The 19,850-nt window shown below is 39.2% G+C and overlaps 1 protein-coding gene across 2 annotated transcripts in view; it reads right to left on the reverse strand.

Moving 5' to 3' along the window:
- Positions 1-4,100: 4,100 nt before the first annotated feature.
- The window catches only part of PDGFD (platelet derived growth factor D), a 257,644-nt gene continuing 241,894 nt past the window's right edge, over positions 4,101-19,850 (reverse strand). For both annotated transcript variants that reach the window (XM_003828368.5, XM_003828367.5), the window contains exon 7: positions 4,101-6,730. In XM_003828368.5, coding sequence (XP_003828416.1) covers positions 6,605-6,730 — 126 coding nt within the window. In that variant the 3' untranslated portion in view covers positions 4,101-6,604. The remainder of the gene's footprint in view (positions 6,731-19,850) is intronic.

Here is a 19,850-nt window from a genome sequence, read left to right on the forward strand (position 1 = left end):
CAGACTCTTTGCAACAATTTCTTCCTCTGGCACTTAGAACATTTTTATATTCTCACAATTGCCCTGTGATTCTTCCCCTTTCAGTTTTCACCCTCCCCTAAGTATCTGGACTGTTCCTGTGTTTTGTAATACCACTGTATATTGCTGACTTCTAAATTTACATCTGTCTCAGACCCTTCTTCTTAGCTCCAGACCCACAGACCTAACTGCCTACTTAATATCTCCAACTGGATATATCAAATGTCACTTGGAATTAATACCTCACACTGAATTCTTAATCTATCCTAAATCTCCTTCTCTTTGCATGTCCCCCATCTCAATAAATGGCACCTCTATCTGCACAGTTTGTTATGCCAGAAGCCTTGGAAAAATCCTTGCTATCTTCTATCTTCTTTTGCCTCAGTCTAATATATCCCCAACTCTGATAAATTAAAGATTCAAACTATTTCTTTAATATAGCTAGATTTTTTTCATTTTTATTGCTACCATTTAATGTCACACTCTCCTTTCACTTTGCTTCTAACATTTATTCAACTTTCTGTTCCTGCTCTAATGTCATCTTCTCACAGAACCCTTCCTTGTCCTCTGATCTGGATTCCACCTTTTACTGTCATCACACATTATGCTTTTGCTTTTCACAAATGTATTGGGTTACATATGTAATTATTTGTTTAGTGTCTAGTCTTCTCTAGCCTCATGTAATGTCTTCTCTAGCTTGATAAAGGCAGGAAATACGTTTGTTTTATTTTCCTGTGAATCTGCTGTATTCAGCACAGGGCTGGACCTTTAGCCCTCAGTCAGTACTTAATACCTTTTCAGAACACATTTTTATGAGCTTTAGAAACTAGTCTTCTTCCCTCTTAATGGTTATGGAGGTCTTTCAGGTTCTGTCTATCTTCTTATGGTTTCAGCTTTGACCCTGAGAATGACTCCCTTTCAATGTTACAAGACCTGGCTCCTCTTCTTGGAGACATGCTTGCAAAATTCACCCCTCCTTCCTGCCTCCCTGGTTTTCCCACAAGAATTCTCTTGAACTCACATGACTTCTTCCTACAGGAGATCTCCAAGCCTGCACTTCCAGCCCATCCAACCACAAAGAACTTTGAAACCTCTTAACCTGTCTTGTCATCTTAGTTCATGCAAATAGCAACCCCTAGAGATTTGTAGTGCACAGCCTGAAAAACCACAGGGGCAAACTTCCCTTCCTGTCTCTGAAGTCTCGCTTTATCCTTATTGTCTCACCCCTAGAACTTCAAGGAGCCTCATAACTCATATCCCAATCCCTACTCTTTCTGTAGACCCATTTTCCAAAATGCAGAATTGCAGAATTGTTCTGCCGGAAGACACCTCCAGAACATCTTACATATCTGAGTGTGTAAATGAGGAAACATAGGTTTAGAAAGTGGCAGGCTAGTCACTACAACCAAGACCTTCTAACTTTCTGTCTGGTGCTCTATGACACATACAGCCCCCACTGTGCTCAGAGGTCCTCATGGAGCTTCCTTTCCTAAATGTAAAAGACTAAATTCATTTGCCTACAGTTTCCTTTTCTTTCCTTTCGATCACTTTATATTTTCCGAACTGCCCACACTTACCTTATGCATTTTTGCTGGGAGACCTTTGTTCTTCCTGTTGATCTTACCTAGAATATCTTTCTCTAGTTTTATCCTCTGTTGTGAATCTTGTGTTTCAAGCCTCAAAGCATGTCTGATACATAGCGGGCTTTAATGTATTTGCTGTTGAATGAATGAATGAAACATTTAATTTAGTCAATTTTCCCCATATTGACTGTGGCTAAATTTCTATTGACAGAAGTCAACAAATATCTACCACCATATCCTGAAGTTTGCACCAAAGTGGACAGTACTGAAAAATATGCACCTGATGTGTTTGACTCTCAAAAAGCGGTGATTTCTTAAAGCAGTTGGGAATTTTACCCTATTAATTGCTCACTTGGGTAACCATGCAGTTGATCTCCTCGACTGATCTATCTCCTGTCTTTCCCAAAGCAGATATTGATCCTGATTTTCTCTGATTTGAAGACTGACAAGTAGAGGCAGGTGAGAAAGGAAGCCTGTGGGAGACACAGGGAGAAAGGAAAGTCTAGAAAGACACTAGAAGGCCTGAAGAGGAGAAATTTATACTATGACCTCAACCAGAAACAGGTTAGAGACCTTAGTTCTTAAAAGGGAACTTGTATTGTAGGTATTATTTAAAATGTAAATTGAATCCAAGAATGATTTTAACATTTGGTTTCTGGTCACTAAACCTGGCAATAAGTATAAACAGTTTAAAATAATCACAAAGTCAAATGATTTTGTTAGAAAATGAAGATTTCTTGGTCCACAGCTTGTTGCACTGAGTATATTAACCTTTGTTAAGAAGTTAGCTCCACTCTCTTCTAATGTAGTCTGCTAAATAATTTTTAGACATCTCTATAGAAATGAAATTTATTCAAAAAAAGGACACAAATTAGTTTGCAAAATTCAGAAATATAACTGGAAAAGCAAGCATAAAGTCTTACATTAAGTGGTTAGTTGCTTATCCCTTGTTGATGCCTATTTTATTTGAGAGATATCCCAGTTGTGCTATGCTAAGTTTTGAAGGTCTGTGTAGTCTTTAACTTGATCTTTAAAAACAACAGAATTTGAGTGAATGTCAATAAAACCAGTGAATTAGAAATATTCTGTCTTCTAGCATGTTTGACTAGGGCTGTCAATAAACAAAATTATATTTCCTAGGACTTTGGGCATGAATACTAATCTATTGAATTTTAATTTAATATTCTATGAGGAACCTAGGAGAGTATCAACAATTTAGACATCTGTTGAGTTATTCTCAGAATAAAACTGGACATGCGAACATTTCAGGAAATGAAATAAAATTCTTAATGTCTTTGTATTAAAATGCAACATATATACATACATATATACACATATATTCACATATATATACATATATATATTACTATTATGACTTTTTACCTAAAAACCCCAGTTACTTGAATTAGCTATTAGGCACAGAATTATTCGACCCTGTCCCCATCCCTCTCCCATGCTCACACACTAGCTAGTATTTCTGATGGTAAAATTAATTCTTGCCACAGAATACAGGTCTTTACTCCCATTCCCCAAATGACCTAAAACCACTAAAATGGCAGAGTTTCATTCAACACTGCAGCTGCTATTTTGTTTCCAGCAGGATGATATAAAGATTAGGCTATAATCAAAAGCAAAAATTCTTGCATGTGCATTGCAGCTAGAAGAGCTCTCTTTATGCTATGTGCCTCTTCACAAATTACAAAGCAAATGATATAGGAGTGTAGCTCCTAAACTGGTCTGTCTGAACTGATAACACTGAATCACTAGTTGGCTGGGGTGTCCACCCAGATGGGAAAAGGAGGTGGATAAAAGGGAAATGAGGTTGTAATGTTGTTGACTTCAGGCCTCAAGGAAGAGACGGCTGTGGATTTTCTTAGGTGAGGAACAATGTCAGAGGAGAACATAATTCATTATAAGACTCATGGGGAAATAGTCAAACGAAGAAACAACAAAGCAGCAACAAAACCAAACCCAAGTCTTGCCCCACTGTGCAGCTGCAGGACAAAGACAGAACAGAAGCCTGTAATTGGGGAACAAAGTGTTGTTCTTTCAGGCATTATAAAATGAAGCCTTCAGAAATCACTCAATCTTGTCATTCCAAACAGTTTGATGCATTTGTGAAAAAAAGTTTTCCTTTTTTTTTTTTGAAAGGAGTCTTGTTCTGTAGCCCAGGCTGGAGTGCAGTGGCGTGATCTCGGCTTACTGCAACCTCTGCCTCCCGGTTCAAGTGATTCTCCTGCCTCCATCTTCTGAGTAGCTGGGACTAAAGGCGCCCACCACCACACCTGGCTCATTTTTGTATTTTTAGTAGAGACAGGGTTTCACCATGTTGACCAGGATGGTCTCGATCTCCGTGTGATCCACCCCCCTCGGCCTCCCAAAGTGCTAGGATTGCAGGCTTGAGCCACCGCGTCCGGCTGGAAGTTTTCTTTTCTTTTTTTTCTTTTTTAGCAGTGTACACCTTTTAAAACTGCAATTGAGTACTAAATAATGGAGTAGTTTTGTTCAAAAGCAATATTTATTTTTCATGAAGATAAGAGGCATATTACATTTGCTATAGAAAATGCTATGAGAGGAAAAAGCTGCATGTTACCGATATGACAAAAAACATAAAAAACTCTACTTATGAAAGTGTTTTGCCCTATAAGAACATATTCAATAAAAGGCATTATTCCAGGTGAATGAGCCATGCGGAAATGTGGATTTATTAGGGTTTGTTTTGAAATGTAATTTGTACGGCCAGCTTTTTATTCCTTTGATGGCTATCAAATAGATTTATTGGCTACATGTTAGAAGTGCAAAAGATAACAGGTAACCAAGGGAGAAGTTTTAATAAAACTCTCAGGAAAGGCAAAGAAAAGTGAGTGAATATGCCTGCTTACATTTCAGCTAATAAATAAAAAGTGCAGATAGGGCTTTAATTGAAAACCTTGCTGGTTATTGCAGCCTGGAAGGTTTATTGAAAACTGGGTAGAACACTCTCATTTTTTATATTTACAGCTACATTGTGAGCTGTTCAGGTTAGAGTGATGTAACGTTCATTTTGACTTTGGTACAGGAAACTGATGTTTTCACAGGAAACTTGCAAAGCGGTTATGAAGAGGAAGAGCGTTCTTAATTATTAGTGTCTGCCTGAGCTATTTCTGATTGTGTTCTGGGATTTTAGAGAATTGAACAATAGAGTATTTAATTTTACCACTCCCCTCTTGAGTAAAAACATCAGACACTTTTAGGAAAGTTTTAGAAGGTACATCTTCAATAAGCAGAGATCTTTCATCTCAAATAACTGGGAAGAATTGCACTGTTTAAGAATAGTTGAACTTGGACCTGAGAGCACCATACTTAGAAATCTAAGTATATTTAGGTCACTCATCTAACACTGGGACTTTACCAGCCCTGTCACCCAAACTGGTTGTAGTTAGTAGGACCACAAAGTCACTGAAGAAATCTGCTTTCCTTTTAACTTTCAAGGCAATAAGAAAAATGTAGTTCTCTGTTAGCAGTCCCTGAGCTATCTGAATTTTGGTGTTTCTCTCTTAAGCCTCTTGCTTTGGAGAATGATGAATCATTTCCTACTCCTGGAGTTAGTCTCCTTTAAAACAGACACGAAGGAGGCAGAGAGAAAAAATTACTCTAAATACCATTAACCAATGTAAAACAGTTTTCTATTAAACAGTAGGACAGCAGGGCCAAACTTGTGTTACCACAATTGACAACTGGCTTCTTAAAGCAAGCTCCATAGATTAAGAACCATAGCCTCTAGGACTGATTTTACTTGGTTCAGAAACAGGAAATCAGAACAGTGAGCAAGTATACCATTAGAAATTTACATTAATAAAATGTGATTTTTTTGATACACAAAAGCTTTTAGGTTGTAAATAATCTATGATGGCCTGCCAAATATAAAATGCCATTATAAATCCATGTCTATATTTCAAAAAGACGGGAACACAAAAGCAAGATACATTAAATTAATTGGTGTAGTTTGGAGAGTTCGAATCCATGATTAGATATGGATCCTATCAAATATCCCACCTAATTTCCAGTTACGTCGATGTTTCAATGTTCACTTTTTAAGTTCTCAACTACCCGCATCTTTCACTGAACACCATCTGGAAAGGTTCATACAGAATGCCCATGCCATTCTTGAAAGGATTTGCTTTTGTGGAGGGGTTTTGCAAAGAAAAACAATTCAAAATTCTGTTACAGCTTATACATTGTCTTTTGTAGGACTATAATAAAAAACCTTCTAAGTAAGTTTTTGAGATAGGTGTTACATGAATAAGCATGCCTCAGCAAAATGCATAAAAAACACAATGATTTAATTTCTAAAGCACTTATATTATTATGGCATGGTTTTGGAGACAGGTTATTATAGTCCACATAGGTAAGTATGCAGTGCTTCTCATGGAAAAAATGCTTAGGTATTGGCCTTTTCTCTGGAAACCATATTTTTCCTTTTTTAATAATCAACTAAGATGTATATGTAAGAAAGCCTCATCTTTTGATTTTTAATATACAAGATGCTTTCTTTAAGAGAGCAAGATTCAAAATTGTTTTGTGTTTCCAAATTTAAAAATAAATTTATCTCCTAAATTTTCTAAAGACATGTTTCATATATTTGACCATCCCTTATTTTGGCAAAGGATTTTAAGAGTCTAACTCAAACATATGTAAGCTCTGGTGTACCTGGTTATATATACCAAAAAAAAATTTGATCTATATACACATAGACATGAATATATTTCTGTGTGTGTTTGTGCATATATAACCTCAAACACTATTATTAAATGCAATCCTATATTCTTAGGTATAGAAGTTGATGATATACCTTTCTACTTGCCATGGCATTAACAAAGCAAGGCTGAGACTCAGCAACCACTTGTGTTCATTGCATTGCAGGCTAGTAGTAAGTTTGGTTGCTAGTAGGAAAAGGGTCTCTTATCTCACCCTCCTTAAACTAAAGGTTCTTTCAGGCTTAATGTAAGGATGTGCACATTCTCTTATCGAGGTGGTCTTGAGCTGCAGATACAATCGCATCGTTCATGGTGATCCAACTGGATGTCAACTAGAGCCATGGTCTTAGCTCTACCCCTCCTCTTGATGTGGCCAGGCTCAAACTGTAATACCTAGGACAAGAAGCACATCTCCTGTTAGAAAGCCTTTGGAGTTCAACTCAGTCAGATGCCACTTACTTATTACCTTTTTGACAACTAGTTCTTAGCCCTTTGAGAACCCAACAGAAGCTATGGGCTTGCTATTAGAATGCACACATTGCTATTAGAATGCACACATTTTTCAAATAATTGACTCCCTGAAGTGGAGGAATCAATTGATCCCAGAGTAATGCCCAGCATTACTTACCTGAAGTACCCAGATGATTTCATGTGTCTTAGCAGGTATTTATTAATAGCTTTCTAAGGGCCTGCTTTGGGCCAAGTGCTGTTCCAAATATTATCGTAAAGATCCTTCTGACCAAGGCATGTGTTATAGATGAATACAATACTTGAGCATATTATTAGCATGGAGAGGAAAATGAATACAACCATGAATAAAATATGCGGTATATCTAAATCTTTGGTTGAAGTAAAACATGTTGCCCTGGAGTTGCTGGCAAGATGGCCGAATAGGAACAGCTCTGGTCTGCAGTTCCCAGCGAGATCAATGCAGAAGGCGGGTGATTTCTCCATTTCCAACTGAGGTACCCAGTTCATCTCACTGGGACTGGTTAGACATTGGGTGCAGCCCACGGAAGGTGAGCTGAAGCAGGGTGGGGTGTCCCCTCAGCCGCGAAGTGCAAGGGGTTGGGGGATCTCCTTCCCCCAGCCAAGGGAAGCCATGAGAGACTGTACCAGGAGGAATGGTGCACTCTAGTCCAGATACTGCACTTTTCCCATAGTCTTTGCAACTGGCAGACCAGGAGATTTCCCCCAGTGCCTATGCCACCAGGGCCCTGGGTTTCAAGCACAAAACTGGGCGGTCATTTGGACAGACACCGAGCTAGCCGCAGCAGTTTATTTTTCATACCCCAGTGGCGCCTGGAATGCCAGCAAGACAGAACCATTCACTCCCCTGGAAAGGGGCTGAAGCCAGGGAGCCAAGTGGTCTGGCTCAGTGGGTCCCACCCCCATGGAGCCCAGCTAGCTAAGATCCACTGGCTTGAAATTCTCCTGCCAGCCCAGCAGTCTGAGATTGACCTGGGATGCTTGAGCTTGGTGAGGGGAGGGGCGTCTGCCATTGCTGAGGCTTGAGTAGGCGGTTTTACCCTCACAGTGTAAACAAAGCTACTGGGAAGTTTGAATGGGGCGGAGCCCACCGCAGCTCAGCAAGGCCGCTGTGGCCAAACTGCCTCTCTAGATTCCTCCTCTTTGGGCAGGTCATCTCTGAAAGAAAGGCAGCAGCCCCAGTCAGGGACTTATAGATAAAACCCCCATCTCCCTGGGACAGAGAACCTGGGGGAAGGGGTGGCTGTGGGCGCAGCTTCTCAGACTTAAACATTCCTGCCTGGAGGCTCTGAAGAGAGCAGCGGATCTCCCAGCACAGCATTTGAGCTCTGATAAGGGACAGGCTGCCTCCTCAAGTGGGTCCCTGACCCCCATGTATCCTGACTGGGAGACATCTCCCATTAGGGGCCAATAGACATTTCATACAGGAGACAGGGTCTGGAGTGGACCTCCAGCAAACTCCAGCAGACCTGCAGCAGAGCGGCCTGACTGTTAGAAGGAAAAGTAACAAACAGAAAGGAATAGTATCAACATTAACAAAAAGGACATCCACTCACAGACCCCATCAGAAGGTCAACAACATCAAAGACCAAAGGTAAATAAAACCAAAAAGATGGGGAAAAACCAGTGCAGAAACACTGAAAATTCCAAAAACCAGAACTCCTCTTCTCAACCAAAGGATCACAACTCCTCGCCAGCAAGGGAACAAAACCAGATGGAGAATGAGTTTGAGGAATTGACAGAAGTAGGCTTCAGAAGGTGGGTAATAACAAACTCCTCCGAGCTAAAGGAGCATGTTCTAACCCAATGCAAGGAAGCTAAGAACCTTGAAAAAAGGTTAGATGAATTGCTAACTAGAATAATCAGTGTAGAGAAGAACATAAATGACCTGATGGAGCTGAAAAACGCAAGACAAGAACTTCATGAAGCATACACAAGCTTCAATAGCCAAATCGATCAAGCAGAAGAAAGGATATCAGTGATTGAAGATCAAATTAATAAAATAAAGTGAGAAGAAAAGATTACAGAAAAAAGAGTGAAAAGAAACAAACAAAGCCTCCAAGAAATTGGGACTATGTGAAAAGACCAAATCTACGTTTGATTGGTGTACCCGAAAGTGATGGGGAGAATGGAACCAAGTTGGAAAACACTCTTCAGGGTATTATCCAGGAGAATTTCCCCATCTATCAAGGCAGGCCAACATTCAAATTTAGGAAATATGGAGAACACCATAAAGATACTCCTCGAGAAGAGCAATCCCAAGACACATAATCTTCAGATTCACCAAGGTTGAAATGAAGGAAAAAATGTTAAGGGCAGCCAGAGAGAAAGGTTGGGTTACCCACAAAGGGAAGACAATCAGACTAACAGCAGATCTCCCGGCAGAAACCCTACAAGCCAGAAGAGAGTGAGGGCCAATATTCCACATTCTTAAAGAAAATAATTTTCAACCCAGAATTTCATATCCAGCCAAACCAAGCTTCCTAAGTGAAGGAGAAATAAAATCCTTTACAGAGAAGCAAATGCTGACAGATTTTTGTCACCACCAGGCCTGCCTTACAAGAGCTCCTGAAGGAAGCACCAACATGGAAAGGAACAACTGGTACCAGCCACTGCAAAAACATCCCAAATTGTAAAGACCATTGACGCTATGAAGAAAGTGCATCAACTAACGGGCAAAATAACCAGCTAGCGTCATAATGGCAGGATCAAATTCACACATAATAATATTAACCTTAAATGTAAATGGGCTAAATTCCCCAATTAAAAGACACAGACTGGCAAATTGGATAAAGAGTCAAGACCCATCAGTGTGCTGTATTCAGGAGGCCCATCTCACATGAAAAGACACACATAGGCTCAAAATAAAGGGATGGAGGAAGATTTACCAAGTAAATGGAAAACAAAAAAAAAAAAAGCAGGGGTTGCAATCCTAGTCTCTGATAAAACAGACTTTAAACCAACAAAGATCAAAAGAGACAAAGAAGGCCATTACATAATGGTAAAGGCATCAATGGAACAAGAAGAGCTAACTATCCTAAATATACATGCACCCAATACAGGAGCACCCAGATTCATAAAGCAAGTTCTTAGAGACCTACAAAGAGACTTTGACTCCCACACAATAATAGTGGGAGTCTAAATAATAAATAGACACTTTAACACCCCACTGTCAATATTAGGCAGATCAATGAGACAGAAAATTAACAAGGATATCCAGGAGTTGAACTGAGCTCTGGACCAAGCGGACCTAATAGATATCTACAGAACTCCCCACCCCAAATCAACAGAATATACACTCTTCTCAGCATCACATTGCACCTATTTTTAAATTGACCATGTAATTTTAAGTAAAACACTCCTCAGCAAATGCAAAAGAACAGAAATCCTAACAAACAGTCTCTCAGACTACAGTGCAATCTATTTAGAACTCAGAATTAAGAAACTCACTCAAAATCACACAACTACATGGAAACTGAACAACCTGCTCCTGAATGACTACTGGGTAAATAACAAAATGAAGGCAAAATTAAAGATGTTCTTTGAAACCAATGAGAACAAAGACACAACGTACCAGAATCTCTGGGGCATATTTAAAGCAGTGTGTAGAGGGAAATTTATAGCACTAGATGCCTACAAGAGAAAGCAGGAAATATCTAAAATAGACACCCTAACATCACGATTAAAAGAACTAGAGAAGAAAGAGCAAACAAATTCAAAAGCTAGCAGAAGACAAGAAATAACTAAGATCAGAGCAGAACTGAAGGAGATAGAGACACAAAAAGCCCTTCAAATAAATCAATGAATCCAGGAGCTGGTTTTTTGAAAAGATCAGCAAAATAGACCACTAGACAGACTAATAAAGAAGAAAAGAGAGAAGAATCAAAGAGATGCAATAAAAAATGATAAAGGGGATATTACCACTGATCCCACAGAAATACAAACTATTATCAGAGAATATTATAAACACCTCTATGCAAATAAACTAGAAAATCTAGAAGAAATGGATAAATTCCTGGACACATATGTAGCCTGTATGGACCTTGGGGGACAGAACAAAAGGGGGCGAATGCAGAAATAAAAGACAAAGACAAAAGAGTATGTTTGGAAGTAGGGGTCAGGGGGCAACTTGCCTCTAATGGACAAGGGCCCTGAGCTTTACACCACCCTCTGTATTTATTAGGCAAAAGAGATAGCGAGAAGGTGAGTTGGAAGAAGAGGTCAGCTGTTAGGTCCAGAGTAGGCTTGCAAGACTGCATTCCTCAAACAATAGGCTCTAGATGTCCCAGTAGATAACCTCAAGGAGCCAGTGCCAGGGAGTGATGGCCCTCAGCAAACCTTCTAGGGCAGGCACAGAAGTAAGTTTGCCCACATTCTGTATTCACGATAAACAGTTTGCTGTTTGATCAAGTAGCCTCCAGTGGAATGCTGAGTTGGTCATGATCCCTTTGGCCTTTTTGGCTCCCAAAACACATACACCCTCTCAAGACTAAACCAGGAAGAAGTCAAATCCCTGAATAGACCAGTAACAAGTTCTAAAATTGAAGCAGTAATTGATAGCCTACCAACCAAAAAAGGTCCAGGACCAGACGGATTCACAGCCAAATTCTACCAGAGGTACAAAGAGAAGCTGGTACCATTCCTTCTGAAACTATTCCAAAAAATAGAAAAAAGTGGGAATCCTCCCTAACTCATTTTATGAGGCCAGCATCATCCTGATACCAAAACCTAGCAGTGACACAACAAAAAGAGGAAATTTCAGGCCAATATCCCTGATGAACATTGATGTGAAAATCCTCAATAAAATACTGGCAAACCAAATCCAGCAGCACATCAAAAAGCTTATCTACCATGATCAAGTTGGCTTCATCCCTGGGATGCAAGGCTGGTTCAAAATATGCAAATCAATAAATGTAGGCCATCACATAAACAGAACCAATGACAAAAACCATATGATTATCTCAATAGATGCAGAAAAGGCCTTCGTCAAAATTCAACAGCCCTTCATGCTAAAAATTCTCAGTAAACTAGGTATCGATGGAATGGATCTCAAAATAATAAGAGCTATTTATACAAACCCACAGCCAATATCATACTGAATGGGCAAAAACTGGAAGCATTCCCTTTGAAAACTGGCACAAGACAAGGATGCCCTCTCTCACCACTCCTATTCAACATACTATTGGAAGTTCTGGCCAGGGCAATCAGGCAATAGAAAGAAATAAAGGGTATTCAAATAGAAAGAGAGGAAGTCATATTGTCTCTGTTTGCAGATGACATGTTTGTATATTTAGAAAACCCCATCGTCTCAGGCCAAAAACTCCTTAAGCTGATAAGCAACTTCAGCAAAGTCTCAGGACACAAAATCAATGTGCAAAAATCACAAGCATTCTTATACACCAATAATAGACAAACAGAGAGCCAAATCATGAGTGAACTCTCATTCACAATTGCTACAAAGAGAATAAAATACCTAGGAATACAACTTACAAGGGACATGTAGGAACTCTTCAAGGAGAACTACAAACCACTGCTCAAGGAAATAAGAGAGGACACAAACAAATGGAAAAACATTCCATGCTCACAGATAGTAAGAATCATGAAAATGGCCATACTGCCCAAAGTAAATTATAGATTCAGTGCTACCCCCATCAAGCTACCATTGACTTTCTTCACAGAATTGGAAAAAACGACTTTAAATTTCATATGGAACCAAAAAAAGAGCCCACAGAGCCAAGACAATGTTAAGCAAAAAGAACAAAGCTGGAGGTATCATACTACCTGACTTAAAACTATACTATAAGGCTACAGTAACCAAAACTGCATGGTACTGGTACCAAAACAGATATACAGACCAATGGAACAGAACAGAGGCCTCAGAAATTACACTGCAATCTACATCCATCTGATCTTTGACAAACCTGACAAAAACAAGCAATGGAAAAAGGATTTCCCTATTTAATAAATGGTGTTGGAAAAACTGGCTAGCCATATGCAGAAAGCTGAAACTGGATCCCTTCCTTACACCTTATACAAAAGTTAACTCAAGATGAATTAAAGACTTAAATATAAGACACAAAACCATAAAAACCCAGAAGAAAACCTAGGCAATACCATTCAGGACATGGACATGGGCAAAGACTTCATGACTAAAACACCAAAAGCAATGGCAACAAAAGCCAAAATAGACAAGTGGGATCTGATTAAACTATAGAGCTTCTGCACAGCAAAAAAAACTGTCATCAGAGTGAACAGGCAACCTACAGAATGGGAGAAAATTTTTGCAATCTATCGATCTGACAAAGGCTAATATCCAGAAACTACGAAGAACTTAAACAAATTTACAAGAAAAAAACAACCCCGTCAAAATATGGGCAAAGGATATGAGCAGACACTTCTCAAAAGAAGACATTTATGCAGCCAACAAACATATGAAAAAAACCTCATCATCATTGGTCGTTAGAGAAATGCAAAACAAAACCACAGTGACATACCATCTCATGCTAGTTAGAATGGTGATCACTAAAAAGTCAGGAAACAACAAATGCTGGAGAGGATGTGGAGAAATAGGAACACTTTTCCACTGTTGGTGGGAGTGTAAATTAGTTCAACCATTGTGGAAGACAGTGTGGAGATTCCTTAAGGATCTAGAACCAGAAATACCATTTGACCCAGCAATCCCATTACTGAGTATATACCCAAAGGAATATAAATCATTCTACTATAAAGACACATGCACACATATGTTTATTGCAGCACTGATCACAATAGCAAAGACTTGGAACCAACCCAAATGTCCATCAGTGATAGACTGGATAAAGAAAACATGGCACATATACACCATGAAATACTATGCAGCCATAAAAAGGATGAGTTCATGTCCTTTGCAGAGATATGGATGAAGCTGGAAACCATCATTCTCAGCAAACTAACACAAGAACAGAAAACCAAACACCACATGTTCTCACTTGTAAGTGGGAGTTGAACAATGAGAAGACATGGACACAGGGAGGGGAACATCACACACCAGGTCCTGTTGGTGGGTGCGGGACTAGGGAAGGGATAGCATTAGGAGAAATACCTAATGTAGATGACGGGTTGATGGGTGCAGCAAGCCACCATGGCACATGTATACCTATGTAACAAACCTGCACATTCTGCTCATGTACCCCACAACTTAAAGTATTAAAAAAAAAACACACAACATGTTGCCCTGATGAAGGTCATTAGTGGCCATAAATAAGTAAAATGTGTTTTATGTTTTTATATATTTGTTAACATATAATATCCTTTACCATTTAAAACAAATCAGGTTCCACTAAAATCTTTGTATATTAATACCTGTGTATCAATACAGCATTTCTTAAATCAATAAGTATATCATTAATTTTTTTTTTTTTTTTTTTTTTTTTTTTTTTTTTTTTTTTTTTTTTGAGACGGAGTCTTGCTCTGTCGCCCAGGCTGGAGTGCAGTGGCGCGATCTCGGCTCACTGCAAGCTCCGCCTCCCGGGTTCACGCCATTCTCCTGCCTCAGCCTCCCGAGTAGCTGGGACTACAGGCGCCCGCTACCACGCCCGGCTAATTTTTTGTATTTTTAGTAGAGACGGGGTTTCACCGTGTTAGCCAGGATGGTCTCGATCTCCTGACCTCGTGATCCACCCGCCTCGGCCTCCCAAAGTGCTGGGATTACAGGCGTGAGCCACCGCGCCCGGCTATATCATTAATTTTTAAATTCATAAGTTTAAACATAATTTCTTAAATTAGTAGTTAAATAGAAGCCAACCCTTCTTCCCTGCAGTGGCCTTCATTTAGTGAAATATTAGCTATTACATAGACATATACTTGGTAAAATTCCATTCTTGTTTTCTAATATACATAGTCAGATTAATATATTATTTACTTTATGTTCTTAGATCCTGGTTAGCCTTTATTTTTGATTTTGTCCCATTTTCCTTTTAGATTCTAAACTTGGTCATGGCACCATTAAACAATTCTATAGCATTTTACAGTTTTTGAATAATTTGCACAGGCACTATTTTTTTTTCTTTTTACCCTCAGACAAATCTTTCACATGGTGGAAAAGGTATCATTATGCCCACTTTATACTGAGATTCTAAAGGAGGATAAGTACCTTGTCCAGGGTCTTCCCCTGACTTGGACCTGGGACCAGGACCTGGGATCAGGACATTTAAGCTCCTAGCATATTCTGACTTGAGGCCTCTCTAACATGCCTTCAATTTCCTTTTATGTCTCAAGGGTGTGTCTGGCTCCCCATGTGAACCGGCAGGGAGACCTGTGATGCTTTGCTTGAACTTTTGTCCTAGGTGAAAGTTAGATGCCTGGAGTCCCCTGCACTCATGCATCACGGTCTGCACATTCCTTTCATTTAGAATTTTGCCATGCTGTTCCATAGACGGTCCAGTGAGGCAGGGAATAAATCACTGCATTTGTTTAATGTTCAATCAAGTTAGGGCACTCTGCTGATGCAGAATGGAAGATGGAGGTCTGTTTGTAGAAAAACTTCAAAAGACTTGTGAGTACAAAGTTGGCAGGGGGTGGAGGAAGGAATACCCTAAGAAAGTTCTTTAGGGAGACAAAGGGTCAGAAATTTTGATATTGGTAAAGCTAGTCCAAAGGCCAGTTTTGATAGTTGATTCTTTTATCATCTCCTGCAATTCTATTGCACTTACAATAGGTACCTTGGAAGGGGTTGGGGTTTGGACTCCCATAGCTTTGCCAAGAATTTCTCCAAGATGAATTAATTGCTATTTTCCAAGACTATCTGGCCTGTAAAAGAGATTTGAGAACTAGGGGATGCAGGAGAGGGAAATTATTCCTAAGAAGTTGAGCATATGATAAATATTCCTTGTTTAAAGAAGACTGTTATCAAGGCCTAATAATTTGTGATGACTGGCACCTGTAAAATCAGAGCTTTGTCGATTTGCTTTCTCATTTGACGGCAAACAAAAGTGTGTGCTTTGGGATAAGAGCAAGAGCCTGGGCAGTTTTTCTAACTGGTCTTCTGATTGTTCAGGGATTTTCTCTGTGTTTTATATTAAGCAACGTGAGCACGGTATATATGCGTTTTGCTGATAAGAAGAGAAAAATGAATTGGCAGACACCTTTTCCCAGACAAGACAGGAGAGCACTATTTGAACAAAGTGGAAATTGGACTGCCTTACTGGATGATCACAGCACTGATGTTCAAAGCTTTCAGTTCATATAATAGTCTTAGGTTCAGGTACACAGCATTGAAAGAAGGAAGAAAGCAAGGCTGATTTGAGGGCATGTAGAAAAATGAAAAGCCTTTATCTGAGAAAGCAAACTGGCTGGTTATAGGTTATCTGGTCACCTTTAAAGGGAAGGAACACTGAATTAATTATAGGAGCTGAAGGGCACTTGTTAATAGGTACCCTCACACAACACTTTCTTATTTTCTGAGCCATGATTCACAGCTGGAAGCACACAACCAGAAATAACAAATCCACTGGCGGGCAACCAGCGTTTCTTAACACCTATGGGTGCAAATGGGGATCTTGACTCCTCTCCACTCTGGAAAACCACACAAAGCCAGGGAAACTTGACGTCTACTAAATGGAGTGTGACTGAGCCAATTGGTGGGTTTCATACCACCATACAAAATCAAAGATGCTCAGTTTTGCAAATTACCTCATCACAAAAGATATTTAACTACAGTTACTCACCTTGTTGCCAATAAACCTCTGAATAAATCTTCACCATAAAGCTATTTACACTAATAAAACAATACCAGGCAGAAAAGCTATCTGCTGAGTCTGGTTCTTGTTTATTGAGAATATAAAAAAAAGGCTGTTAAGGCCTTGTAACAGTTCTCAAATTAATGGCTGACATAGGAACACAAGTACGTATTTCAGGACAAATGCATTATATAAACCCAAATCATTAAGAGTTTATTTAAGATTCTTCCTTTTTTTTTTTTTTTTTTTTTTGAGATGGAGTTTCAGTCTTCTTGCCCAGGCTAGAGTGCAATGGTGTGATCCCGGGTGACTGCAACCTCCACCTCCCGGGTTCAAGTGATTCTCCTGCCTCAGCCTCCCAAGTAGCTGGGACTACAGGCACGTGCCACCACGCCTGGCTAATTTTTGTATTTTTAGTAGAGATGGGGTTTCCCCATGTTGGCCAGGCTGGTCTTGAACTCCTGACCTCAGGTGATCTGCCTGCCTCAGCCTCCCAAAATGCTGGGATTACAGGCATGAGCCACTGCGCCCAGTCTCTTCCTAACTTCTAAACCAGGCTGTTTTCAGCACACACAGTTTCTCAAGGAAAAAAAAAAAAGCTTCTCTTTTGATCTCTTTCATGCTTATAGCCTTTATAAAAAATGTACACAGAGTCAATATTTTTAAGGGATGCTAGTGAATTATTCTGAAACCTAAGTGACTACAAGCAAAAATATCTTGAGAAGGGATAACATGTTATTTCCTCCCTGAGTAATTACTCAACCTGCAGGCAATAATCACAGCAGTGGCTGGCATTGTAACAGAAGGACTGATATCAAGTCCCAAGACATAGTACTCAGTTAAAAAGACATAAATGACAAACAGCTCAACAGTGTTATACTAAGAAGTTAAGCTTGAAGGTGACAAAAAGCTGGGTTATAGTGGGAGTTTATAACATGCTCATGAATTTTGAAAATGCAATCATGACATCTGTGCATATTTACTTCAAATAGATGCGTTCTGTGAGACTCTAGGGTTACTATGAGGTGTGCTCAGTTGCAGTTTTAACTTTACAGAACTAAATAGTTAAATGATTTTGACAGCACCTTAGAGGATTATTGACTACATGTTCAGCCTACCAATTGCAGAAAACATAATGGAAAGCCTGGGTGGGCACTACATTTCAGAGCATGGCATTAGCATTGGGTATCATTCATGACACAGATGGGCCTTGTCTGCTTGGGGAGTACTTTGCCCCATGTGGCAAGTTTGCCGCTTTGGCAGGAAGGCCTGATGTGAAGCTAGATTGAGAAGGGAAAGGGTGTGCAGTTTGTAATACTTAAACAAGGAGTTCACTAACTTGTAAGTGAGTCATCAGGGAAGAAATGTAATCAGAACTGAGAAAGCCAGACCAGGCTCTCATCTAATTCCACCCACATCTGTCTTGTACTTTATAGTCTTCAGATGCCTTCATTCACCCAGTATCCCCAGGTGGTAAGAAGCACACGTGTTATCATTGCCATTGTCAAGATGAGTGAATTAACTTTTTTATAAGCAGTCTATAAACATTTACTGTTCTGGATCATATCTTTATTCTTTTTGCATTTACCTAGCATTTCAACCACCAATTTGTTTTTATTCCTTACACAATTTCAATAAGATTTTGGGGGCAGGATAAAGTGTAACAACAGATAATGAATATGATGTAATTTCAGGTTTGCCTGGGAACTCAAAATTGTAGGTTATTATGGGGATTAAGTGAGGAAACCTGAGGCCCTGGGAAGTTTTAAGCGGCTGGTCCTCAGTTGCCCCTCCATGTGGCAGAGCTGGAACCAGAACCCACGTCTTTTCTAGTCCTGCAAGTTTTCTGCTCTATTGCCCTCTCTTGGTAGGAAAACATCACAGACCATGAGGCTTCACTCAAAGGTGGAGAAAGGACAAGAGGCAGAGAGACTCCACAAGTTCTAGCTATGAGGTTTCCAAAAAAATAATAGAAAAGAGATTTTCTTGGCTTTTGTTACGGTTAGGTATAATCATGACCCAAAAACTCCCTCCCTATTGCTAGAGAAGGAAAACTCCTTGCGCGAAATTTATTTTCTGTTTCTTTGGTCTCAATTAGAAAATTTAGGTACATTTTTTTCAATAACAGATGTTTCAAACATGTAAAAACAAAGTACTATTCTTTTACCTCAAATCTGAAGGTCAACAGTGTATTACTCTAACCTCATATTTCATGTATAAATACAGATGCTCGTTGACTTATGATGGGGCTATATCCTGATAAATCCATTGGAGGTTAAAAATATTTTAAGTTGAAAATGCATTAATACCCCCCATAAACCCACTGAAAAGTAAAAAAAAAAAATCTAAATCTAACCATCATTGAGGATAATCTGTACCAATTTATTAATACATCTCCTAACTCTTAAACTGTGATAAAATGCAAATGTTTAATACAAAATTCTACCTTAGAACAAGAAGAAGTCATTTTTTTTTCATTTTGTCTAGATGTCTAAGTGATTCTAGATGCTATAAATGTGCCAGAATCAGAGATAGGTCTAGGCTTGTGCCATTCAACAAGGTAGTCATGGCCTTGTGTGGTAATTTAAATTTCAATTAGTTAAAACTAAATAAAATTAAAAATTTAGTTTCTATTTGTGCTACACACATTTCAAGTGCCCAACAGCCACATGTTGCTAGTGACTACCATATGGAACATTGCAAATATAGGTTATTCCTATCACTACAGGAAGATCTATTAGACAGCGCAGGTGGTTAGGTCAAGCATCCTGAGAAAATTATGAGAGGAAGAACAGAGGAAATTAACATCTATCTTTATCTCTTTGATGCTTCCTATGTTTTTGGCTGTTGACTAAATGCATACAGCCAGGGCACCAAATCATGAAAAACAGTTGAGTAATAATTTAATAGGTTACTATACTTTTAGGAAATATCCTGTTCCTTCATTATACACTATCAAGAGAAGAGAACTGAAATAATAGTTTCTTCTAATTGTCTACACAATATGTTTTTCTGGAATCCTCCCTTTAACAAAAATCACTACCCAAATTATCTTTTATATTCGATGATGGGGTTCAGGACACTGTACTCCCAAATGTTTTAAGCTGAAGGAATTTGAGAAAACAAGAAAAGCAGAAAGATCACTCTGACCTTCCCCTCACCCTTCATCCTGAAGGAAGTCATAAAACCTAGGATTTTCTGACCTTCCCATGTAGCAAGTCATAAGACCCTCATGTGAGAGGTGCCCCTGTTATACCTAGAAGAAAGAAGAATTCCCCCCCACCTTTTTGTTTGAGATGTGGTCTTAC

The sequence above is a fragment of the Pan paniscus genome, chromosome 9, assembly GCF_029289425.2.
Source record: "Pan paniscus chromosome 9, NHGRI_mPanPan1-v2.0_pri, whole genome shotgun sequence".
Taxonomy (NCBI): Eukaryota; Metazoa; Chordata; class Mammalia; order Primates; family Hominidae; genus Pan; species Pan paniscus.